The sequence below is a fragment of the Papilio polytes genome, unplaced genomic scaffold (genome assembly GCF_000836215.1).
Source record: "Papilio polytes unplaced genomic scaffold, Ppol_1.0 DF822178.1, whole genome shotgun sequence".
Lineage (NCBI taxonomy): Eukaryota > Metazoa > Arthropoda > Insecta > Lepidoptera > Papilionidae > Papilio > Papilio polytes.
Genome location: NW_013527026.1, coordinates 976,019 through 987,110, shown reverse-complemented (window position 1 = coordinate 987,110; position 11,092 = coordinate 976,019). Strand labels below are relative to the sequence as shown.

Here is an 11,092-nt window from a genome sequence, read left to right as displayed (position 1 = left end):
AGTGTTCGAACCATCTTAATCTGTGTTTAATTGTGGATTAGTTGGCAATGTTAACTAATATATCCACATTGAAAACTTTTTTTCACAATTTATAATGTTCAATTTTTAACTGAGCTCTTGTTCTTGTTATAGGTGAAAGTGATGCTACGTGTGGGTGCATCAGGCGAAGGTCCGTTCACCAGCGGAACGCAGACGTTCTCTCTGGACAAGCGCAAGCGGCAGGTGACTCTTTGCGAGACGGCACCCAGCGCCTCTGCCCCCGAAGATAGGAAGGTCGGCGTGGCCGCGCCTAAGATGTTCGCTTTCGATGCTATATTCTCGCAAGATGATTCACAGGTAACACTTTGACACTTCTTAAGCTCGATACATACACTCAGCTCTGACAGTTTGAACTGCACAGTTCAACTAACAGAAAGAGCGTGCGCGCATCTTTAACTAAACTATCGCACATTATGCAACTAAACAGTTGAATATGCTTCGAAACAATCGACAATCGCACAACAGTAATGCGATAGTGTAGTCAAAGCTGTGCGCCCGCTCTTAGAATTTCGTCTTGCACAGTTTAAACTGATCAATTCGACTCTAGTAAACCTTTAATAATACTAATATTATAAATGCGAAAGTTTAGATGGATGGATGAATGGATAGATGGATGGATGTCTATTAGAGTTTGTAGCCTAAATGGCTGAACGCATTTCGATGAAATTTGGTATAAATGTAGAAGACAGTCTGGAAGAACACATAGGCTACCTATGCCACTTTTGTTTTTTTTTTAATTCCACGCGGACAGAGTAGCGGGCAACAGCTAGTTATAAATAAACACATGTAGCTTAAAATTTGTTTCTTATGTCTATTTAGTGTGTCGTGTAACGATGTTTCCTTGATTATTTCATTCGCAAAAAATCAAAGTATGTTCCATAAAATATATCAAGTCCCATTACATTTAAGAGCTGGCATTGCTTCGCTCCAGTTACAGAATCCGCTCCGACATGAAATCCATTATTAAAATATTAAATAATGCTTCACATCAGATATTAGGGACATGCCGTACTTTGTGACATTCCTTCACAACTCCCTTAGACCGGATGAAATAAAAAGGAATACTTAACGACAAAGTTTTAGTTCCTTAAGCTCGTCTTCTTAAGAAACTTTATTATTTTTAAACTGGTCATTTTGTAGCGAGTACGATGTTTTTAAGTGTTAATTTAATAAAATGTGGTACTCTGTTGCCTTTGGAATAACAAATCTTGAAAAGAAACAAGTATGTTGATATGATCTTTAAAAGACGCGACTTACGAACAACTTTCTATAATTATTTGAAAAATTCTTGACATTATAACGTAGAAAAATGTTAAATCCATTAAAATATCAGAGCGTTGGTTGCGCTTTCATAACGCAGGTGGTCGTGCAGCGGCTGTCGCATTCCCCGACAGTGGAAATTCATGCGCAAAAATATCTACGTCCCGTAGCGAAATTTCATGTTTAAATTGTTAGAACGCCGAGAATGGATCGTTCGAAAATCGGTAACAGTTCAGTATACTTCAGATTTTTTTGCGAAAGTGCAAATTTTTCAAATTACTTACAATACGATATTAATTTTAAGAATGTTTTAAAGTCCAGTCAGGTGTGAAATCTTATTAAATATTGTTTAAATTTTTGTTTTCATTAGTAGAAATTATTGTTTTACAATAGACAAACACAAATAAATCCCTTTCAATAGATTTCAATTTCAATGTTACCATTACTACGATTATAAACAAGTTATAGCTCATATGGAGCGTTTACTGCGTTGGTTTCAGTATCATAAAACGTTCGAAAACAAGCGAATGCAAAACTAATTTGAATTAAGTACAAAGGTAATTACAATACCTACAAATTAAGCTTTGGTAAGTGGCTGACGCAGTCGCAGCGAGGGCGGATAAAGGGATTACACAATATTAATGGAATTGTGGAGCGAAATCCGTGCGGTTTGTGTCATACGAGGCACGAATTAGACTGCCGCTTCCCGTTCTCTGATAAAGTTAACACTCGCCAGTAAACATTGCCTCTACTCGTAGCTATGTCTACGCCGTAGACGTTTAGTGCCAAAGTGATCTACGAACCGTATAAGTTTATTACCGAGAACAAATTGGAAGACTTGGGCATTCTAATAGTATTTAAATACTGTATAAATTGAAAAATACGTTTATAAGCTTTAGTAGATTTAAAGCAAAGCATGAGCTCTTAAAACGATATATAATTTAAGGTAATTTATTTCTGGGCTAGGATAAACAAATTACTTTCTTTCATACAATCTTACGCGCTTTGAATTACGAATTATACAACACATACGTCGAAGTTATCCAGCAATAATTCAACGGACAGTGGGCAGTGGGCAGGGCGGCAGGCTTAGAGGCTTACCTCGCGTCGCTGCCAACGCACTGCACTGCCCACCCCAATGACGGCTAAATCCACCCCGACATTATACGTTATTGTTTCAGCTGTACATTGTACTGTCCAAATTGTTTCCTAGCAGTCCACTGATGGCCATGATGGTTGCAACTGTGATTAGATTTTGAAGTGCTTCCAATGACATTACAATATTTTAACAAACTAAATAATGCATGTCTAATTGGTAGGTTATTAATATGAAAACAATGCTAAAAACTGCGTTACTTCTTATGTGCCATTTATAATCTCACAAACGTTAAGATTATTGTGGAAATTAAACGTGGCTATATCATTTAAGACGCTTACATATTAAAATATTTCAATATTGGGTCGTTAGTAATTATAATCAAAAAATATGCAACAAATATTACACCTTACTTTTTTTTATCTGTAAAGAGTCACAAGGATATTTATTATTTGCACACGTAGTGCAAAATAAATAACTGCGTATTTTTATCTAGCTGTCGGATAGAAACGGGTCACAGCGGGTTGCGTTGCAACTCTTTTCAATACGTCACTATAGAAAAAAAACTACATTACGTAGTTTTTTAACTATTCTGGTAACGAGGTCACTTTCATTGTGCAATTTATTTGAAATCGCGGAAAAAACATCGCTTGTACTTCTGTCATTTATGATACCGAGTCTGAGAAGACGCCATTATCCCTCTTCTACATATAGTTAGTTATTTCTATCCTTTTTATACAAAACTATCCGATTTGAGATACTAAATTAGTTATAGAAATATATTGTAAATTTGCAATAATAATTACGCATCAATAAATATGTTAAAGTCTTCATATAATCTTAAATAATTCTCTTAACTAATTTTATTTTATTTTCAATAATCTTCAAAGGTAATATCTCATTATTTCAATTAACTTTCTCTTCCTCGTATTTAAGTATTTTCAATTAAGTACGGGAGGCCTTATCAAAACACTCGTTCGAAATTATTTTAATATTTCCTTAACGTTTGTTCTACCCTCGTGTGGGGTGACCACATTTGTAAATAAGAAACGAGGATAAATATAATAATTAACTTCAAGTACTATTTGAAAAATTTTGTATTGACACAAACACATTTTTAACACTCAAAGCATAATTCTCTCCATGCCGATTAAAAAACGATCCTAGACCAAAAAAAAACCTTGCACATTTTAAATGATTTATAATTGATTAACTTCGAAGGCATTCTCTTTAGATTTTTATAACAAAACAGAGATATGTTCTAAAGTGGAATATCTATATCTCACTTTACAGTAAAATTTAATTCACAACATTCTAATACGCGAGGAGTAAGTCTGCTTAATTATCCGGGAATCTCCGAAAGAAAACACCGGCGAGTCTAGCTTAGCGCAACTTAGCGCAGCTTAACGCCAGCGTAAGCGCCGGATTTACTTAAATTATTCATAACATTATGTTCACTTTGCCCACTTTACATACCACTCACTCGTTTTATTAGATACTTAGACTTTGATAACTTTGTGATTTTGATTTAATATTATACAAAAAGGAAATTATTTTCCGTTAAAATAAAAAGTTAATATAACAACTTAACATAATTACTTCACATAATAGAAGGAAAAATACCTAAGAATTTAGGATGAAAAGTCAATTAGAATATATTCCCTTAATATGTAAACTTAAAACAACTATTTTTTTTCTATAATGTCTCTAATCTTTGTTGCAGACGGAGATTTGCTCGAGCGCGCTAACTGACGTCATCCATGCCGTCATCAACGGCACCGACGGTTGCCTCTTCTGCTTCGGACACGCAGGACTAGGTGAGGACAAACAATTGACTATCTTGGACATCACCATAGCAACCGTTTATAACAAGCAACGTTACTTGTAGAACCTAGAGTAAGGGACAAGCTAATATGGACCAGAAAGGGAGTTAGCGTCCCTATTTTGTAAATTAGGTGAAATGTCGATGCTGCAATGTCCCTAATGTAACCATTATATTTTCATTCTACCCTACCATATACGAAGTTGAATATTAATACCTAAAATCCCGTGACCTGTTTCCGTTTTGTTTGTATTTTTATGCAGTACTCGCGTTTTAATTAATTTTACTGCACCTTTGTAATAAATATACTTATGAACATTTGCAACAGAATTCCCCTTTGCCGTGATGTCAAATAAAGTTTGTCGAATTCAAACCATTAATTAAAAGTCCTCGTTTCAAAATTTAACGCATAAATTTACTTGTTGTTGAAATTTATGAACACAAGTGACCGAGTTTATTTCGTGAATTTTCGTGCAAATGGAAAAGTTAGTTGCAGCGGTATTTTCGAAAAAGTAATATTTAATGCTGTTATGAGATTTTTAATCGTTTTTGTTTGTGTCGTGGTACTCGTTACTCAAATATTTTAACGTTAAAATACTCTTGTATAAAAAGCCAAGAAAATAATCATTACTATCATCTTAATGAAATAATAAAACTCCGTGCGATGAAATCAAATGCATTTTAATAACAGAATACAAAATGGCCCTCAATTATTCTCGCTATAAATGTATAGTATTAAATTTAACTCATACAATGAAGCGCGAAACATTTATAGCGTTAATCAAAACATCTAATTCAGGCAGATGTTAAAATATTCACTCCGAGCTCGTTGCACTATTTATGAGAACACTACTTCTCGAAAGTTCTCCCGGCCGCCACGCCGCACGGAATTTACATTGAAATGGGAAAGAGCCGGGCTGGGTCTTAATTGAAAGTTTGATAAACACCCGGAAGGTGCGAGCCGGCTCATATATCTATTTGCGGATTCAACTTTTCTACGAATGCACGTTAAATCATTAAAATGTGGAAAAGTTTGCATACATTTAACTGAACTTTGTAAATTACGATTGGTATTGTTGATATTGTTGTTTAAAACACAACAATGTTAACAATCTCACCAATACTTAAAAAAAACACACTTTAACTCGCAGACTGAAGTTTGAGACGTAATTGACAAAATGTTGAACATGAAATATGTCTCTGTTAGTATTTCGTGATAATTCAAATTCTATATTTACTCAGTCTTACATTAATTTCTGTAATCAACAGAAGCGTTGAGAGTAAGAAGCTATTTCTGGGGCGTTGTAAATCTTACCCCTACCTCAAGGATTACGGTTTTAAATGCAAATTGAATGAGAGCTCCCGCTAAATGAAACTTTCGAAGCGAGCGCGGCTCAAATTTTGCCGAAACCTGGCTTAGTGCAACATCCCGCTTATTTTGGGGATTGAAGAACCAACTGACTGAATAATTCGATCTTCGTTTTAATTATCTTGTAGATGCCATCATAAACAAAACATAAACATAGGAGTCTAGACACAAATGTTATTGAAAAGGCACCTCAAAGATGTTACGCAAATTCAATAATGTATTTATATAAAATCTATCTTATCAGGTAAATCGTACACAATGCTGGGGCGACCGGAGGCGGCGGGCACGTTGGGCGCCATCCCGTGCGCAATCGCGTGGCTCTTCCGTGGTATCGCCGAGCAGCGCCACAAGTGCGGCACGCGCTTCTCCGTCAGGGTCTCCGCTGTTGAACTCTGCACCAACACCAACCAGATACGAGACCTGCTTGCACCTTATCAGAATGGTATGGGATACATTAAACAAAGAAAATTAAAGCCTTGACACAGTGTCATTTACAAGCATTTCTAAAATGAACAGATACTAAAATAATACTAAACTAATATTGTACTAACAATAGCTCTTTGCAAATCCTTTATGATTATCTTTTGTTTACAGATACAGAGCAATCACCAGGAGTTTATCTAAGAGATGATCCACTATTCGGCACTCATTTACAAAATCAATCAGAACTACGCGTCCATAGCGCCGAAAAGGCCGCATTCTACCTCGACGCAGCACTGGCCACTAGAGGTGCGAAAGAAGAGGGAAAAGACAGTCATCTGTTGTACACACTGCATGTTTACCAATACAGTGTGGGAGGAAAGGGAGCTGGTTAGTAACTTTTTTCAATAGCGATATTTTTTTTTTCAATGATTGAGTCAATAACATCAAGATTCTTTTGTTTACAGTTGCTGGTGGACGGAGCCGTTTACATCTTATCGACTTAGGAAATTCAGAAAGAGGAAAAAGTAATGGAGGAATACCTCTATCAGGCTTAGGCAATATCCTACTCGCTATATTCAATGGACAAAGACATTTACCATATCGTGATCATAACTTAACACATGTCCTCAAAGAGTGTCTCGGTTCATTGACTTGTCATACAGCTATGATTGTTCACGTTTCGCCAAATATACAAAATTATTCAGACACTCTTACAACACTGCAATTGGCATCAAGAATACATAGATTACGGCGAAGAAAAATGAAATATTCCTCAAATAATAACGCAGGATCCGGAGGTAGTTCTGGTGAAGATGCATCAAAACCCAGCAGCAGTGAGCCCGATCCGTCTAGTAGTGACTTATCTGCTGATACGGTGATTTATGTAGGACCGATGGATGACGCTACTGACGGAGAACATCCACCTGTTTACATACCACATATAAATTCAGGAGATAATAGATGTGTCCTAAGCAAAGCTCTTCGAGGATCTGCAGCAGAACAAAGACATAAATCATCCTTATCGAAAGTTATAGAAGAAAAAAGTCCTATTCACAAATTACATTCTTCACCAAAAGCATCACCTATGAAAACTGGAATTCAACCAATAAGTCAAACACCTAAGTCCTCTCCTGTGCATTCAGCAGCGTCAAAAGCAGCTCCTCTAAAGAAAACTTGCGTTAAATCTTTCTCAGAAGAAGGTAAAAGTTCTAGTGACGAACATTGGATTGACGGTCCAAGAATATCAAAATCTAGGTTAGTTGAAGCGAGACACATAATTAAAGAAACACAAGTGAAAAAACGTGAAACTTGGATTGATGGGCCTATGCAAGAAAGCAAAACACCTTTGCAATTTGAATCCGTACCAGTGCAGCCCCCTACTATACCTTTACAAGCAGGTGTTTTAAGTTCACATGGAAATGAAAGTCTTGGATACGGATATATGGATAATCATAAAAAGAATATGATAAGAAAGTGGGTAGAAAACCAAACCTCTCAAATACATAAATCAAGACACAATTCACCAAGCCACAAAATACAAACTGGACACAGAGACCCAGGAGTAAGAATTCCCGATGATCCAGAAACAACTCATAAAATGGAACCAGTAAAAGACAGTTCTAGAAGAATACATGTTGAAGAATCCACTATAAGAACTGGGTTAAAGGCTGGATCAAAAGGAATGACGATAGAAGAAGAAAACATAGGGCCTCCGTTTACAGATCACACCTTGAGAAGATCAAGCAGTACTAAGTCTGCATCTAAAAACGAACAAGATGATGACGACGATAGTGAAGAATTGGCAGAAATACCTCCTGCACTTCCCTTACTACAGCCTAGTAGTTTGAGTAGTAGGGAAGTGTCAATGGAGAGCTTGGACTCAAAGTATAAAGAACGGTTAAGAATGGACGAGGAACTACTTTCTAATCGAAGTAGAGATATTGAGGCACATCAACTTAGTAGGTTAACTGGTGACGACGAGGATGATATGCTAGAAATAATTGAAGTCGAAGAACCTTTAGAACCAGTGCCAATGCAGGACAGTTGTCTACAAGTTACCGAAGAAGATATAGCATTTTGTATGGGTCTTGCAGAACATCCTATGGCAGGGATGGAACATGAAGATGGCGATGATCACCCATTGAGAATACTAAGCCAAGAAAATCTTACAGTTGCATCAACGTTCACTGATACTCTATCGCTGTATAGTGAAGTGGAAAGACAATTAAGAAACGAATCATATCTAAGACAATTAGGTTTTTACGCAGAACATTTTAGTGGCGATCAGCCTTTAGCCGATATTAATCCTCACGAAAGCTTACAATCGTCCCGGTCAAGAATAGATGATATATTAGGTTTGACAGAATTATATGGTTCACGTAGAGTACTAGATGGCAATGATGTTCCTAATCCTAGAATCGCTCCACAATTTCAATCATTGTCCTTATGCAATGTTCGCGACACGGAAGAATATCATGGAGACGGTTCCGTTTATAGCGAACCTGCATACAGGCCGAGTGATAAAATATGTAACAGTTGTAAACGATCCATGTCGAGACCTGGAAGTGCCGTTGACGACTGTGCATATCAAGATTTGGACGTACCCCATAACGATTACGGTACTTTCGAAAGATATCGAGGAAACGACATAACTGATGCCAGAATTGCTTCCTTGAGGCATCCAGACGGAGCGTCCGATCCAAATTTAAGAGAAGAAAAACGAATCCCTGGTAATGGAGCTCCATCGAGTACATTTAGAGATTTAAAATCAAATTTACACCTTGAAGTCACACCACCTGTAGTAACAACCGAGCCTCGTATAGATAAAAGCGAGAAAGGTGATAAAGTCGTCGCAAGAGTAGTTGCGAGTTCAAAGCCAGACGGTTACGACAGCGGGCATGAATCGACGCCGAGAACTGGGAAGCATAGTCCAGCAGCTACATCAAGGCGGGCTGAATCAGGTTATGATTCAGTACCTAGAGATTCGGATGCGTCATCTCTCGACTCTTACCCGACAAGACGAGCTGCTGTGGCGCGAGCTCATGCAAAAAAACATACGACAGCGAAGTATAAGCAACACAGCGATCGATCTTTTTGTTCCTGGCTAAGAAATCCTTTTACTTGTAAATACGCCGATACCGATCCTGAAATAAGCGATTTTTAACTTTCAATAATATCATCGATTCCTCAAGAAGCTTGTACTTTGAGTGTTTCAAATTCTAAATGGTTTATATCATTAAGCTACGTTACCGAATTTAATCTGGAGACTGCTTTTGTACTCTAGGTGTACTCGTATTTATACAACAAAGGCTTGGCACTAATCCAATGAGGTTACCACCGTATTTTTCTAATCTTAACGAAAGCTTGTAGCCCCGTCTTTACTTAAGACTAATTATCTATAAACGTCTTTTGACAATGTTGTAAATACAGACGTGTTGAAAAACCTCTTGACTGTTATTTTTGCTCATTTTGTACTTTTATAGTCGTACGTTTTGTAGACAAACGTCTTAAATTAACTTTGCTATAAACAGTAAATATAATCAAATTGAATAGTCTTCCTTTGTCTTCCCAGTCAGTGACCTCATACTAAGCAGGCTGCCATATTATCTAAAAAATGTTGACAGTTGGGAAAAGGCCAATATGTTTTGTTTAAACTACTTAAAATGAGCAAAAGTTTGAAATGTAATCCATTTAAATTATCATAACTTGAATTATTTCTGTATTTTGATACTTTAAAGAGCCTTCTGCAAGTTTAACAGATCTAGTATTAAAAAAGATAACCTAAAAATCAGTTTAGATATGTTCGGAAAAGATTTGATTTATTTATAACATTTTAGGAATAAGACTGTTGTCATTGGCCATGTTCTTCATAGCTTTAATATGTATTTTGATATTGTAATATAGCGTACAATTATTCAGTCGGCTCGTCCGTGTGTACATACTCGATCGCAATCACTACGGCTTTATGAAATGTTGATGAACTTAGTTATGGCTTTATATTGTCAATGTTTTGTTATTATACCATTATATTATAAATATATATCCTAAATTCTACTATGCGTTCGTATTAGTTTAAAAATAAATTGTTCTATCATATCTTTAGACTTTTTTATTCCCAAATCCTATACCTGATAATCGTAACCTGGGATTCACAGTGTATTGCTACATTACTACTTAAGTGATTTGATCATTGAACACATCTCAAATTCACACACTATCCACTACATCTAAAATTGTTAGCACTTAATCATTCGATTGTGGTCTCTATCACAAAGAAATAAGGTTCAATAATCATCGTACGGAAGTCTAAAACGCTGGAAGTGGCTACGTATCTATCCAAACGAAAATTTTCAATTAAGCGAATGCAGTTGGACCGAATCACAATTTGTAATCGCTGCGAATGTCGTTTAATTTGTTAAACTCTCGGACTATGTTCAATTTCAACTATAAATGATTCGTTATTTAATATTAGATTTTAAAAAAAAGTAATAGAGATTCAATTACAGTTTGCAATACGAAAACCTGTAAAAAACATGTAAAGTCGGACCAGTTTGTTTTACTTTTGCATACATCAACGTGAAAAAAATCTCATATATCAAAGGCCTAATTTTAGTCCATCTTTTTATCTCAACCTTTGTAAGGAAGCGGAAATGGACTTGACGCTGTAGGAGAAGCAAAGGAAGTGAATTCTTTTTTATTTATGTGTTTCATCTTTTTCCACGATTAAAAAACGCCACTTTTATTTCAGATGTCTATTGATAGCGGTTCATTATTCAATGCAAGTGACCGCTTGTTCATTTACCACCTTATGATATAAAAAATCAATACGGATTTAAAAATTGTCCACAAAAATATAGGAAAAATGTTCAATAAGAAGCTTCGAAGTTTCATCTAAAGCGGGATTTCACGATAATGTTATTCCTTTCCCCCAACAGTACGTAAACAGCTAAAGCCGGAATCTTTTTAGAGCCCGATAATCGTTATAGTCTAACCAGCTGGTACTTCCGCAAATTATTGGAAGATTTCCAAGTAAAAAGTTGTCACCCTCAAAATGGAGGGTAATGTATTTGATAGCATGATTTTT

At 36.2% G+C, this 11,092-nt stretch overlaps 1 protein-coding gene across 2 annotated transcripts in view; it reads left to right on the top strand.

Moving 5' to 3' along the window:
- The window catches only part of LOC106106721 (kinesin-like protein CG14535), a 197,891-nt gene extending 187,826 nt beyond the window's left edge, over positions 1–10,065 (top strand). For both annotated transcript variants that reach the window (XM_013287358.1, XM_013287359.1), the window contains 5 exons: positions 133–336; positions 4,119–4,212; positions 5,831–6,028; positions 6,181–6,396; positions 6,474–10,065. In XM_013287358.1, the coding sequence (XP_013142812.1) occupies positions 133–336; positions 4,119–4,212; positions 5,831–6,028; positions 6,181–6,396; positions 6,474–9,172 (3,411 nt within the window). In that variant the 3' untranslated portion in view covers positions 9,173–10,065. The remainder of the gene's footprint in view (positions 1–132; positions 337–4,118; positions 4,213–5,830; positions 6,029–6,180; positions 6,397–6,473) is intronic.
- The last annotated feature ends 1,027 nt before the right edge of the window (positions 10,066–11,092 follow it).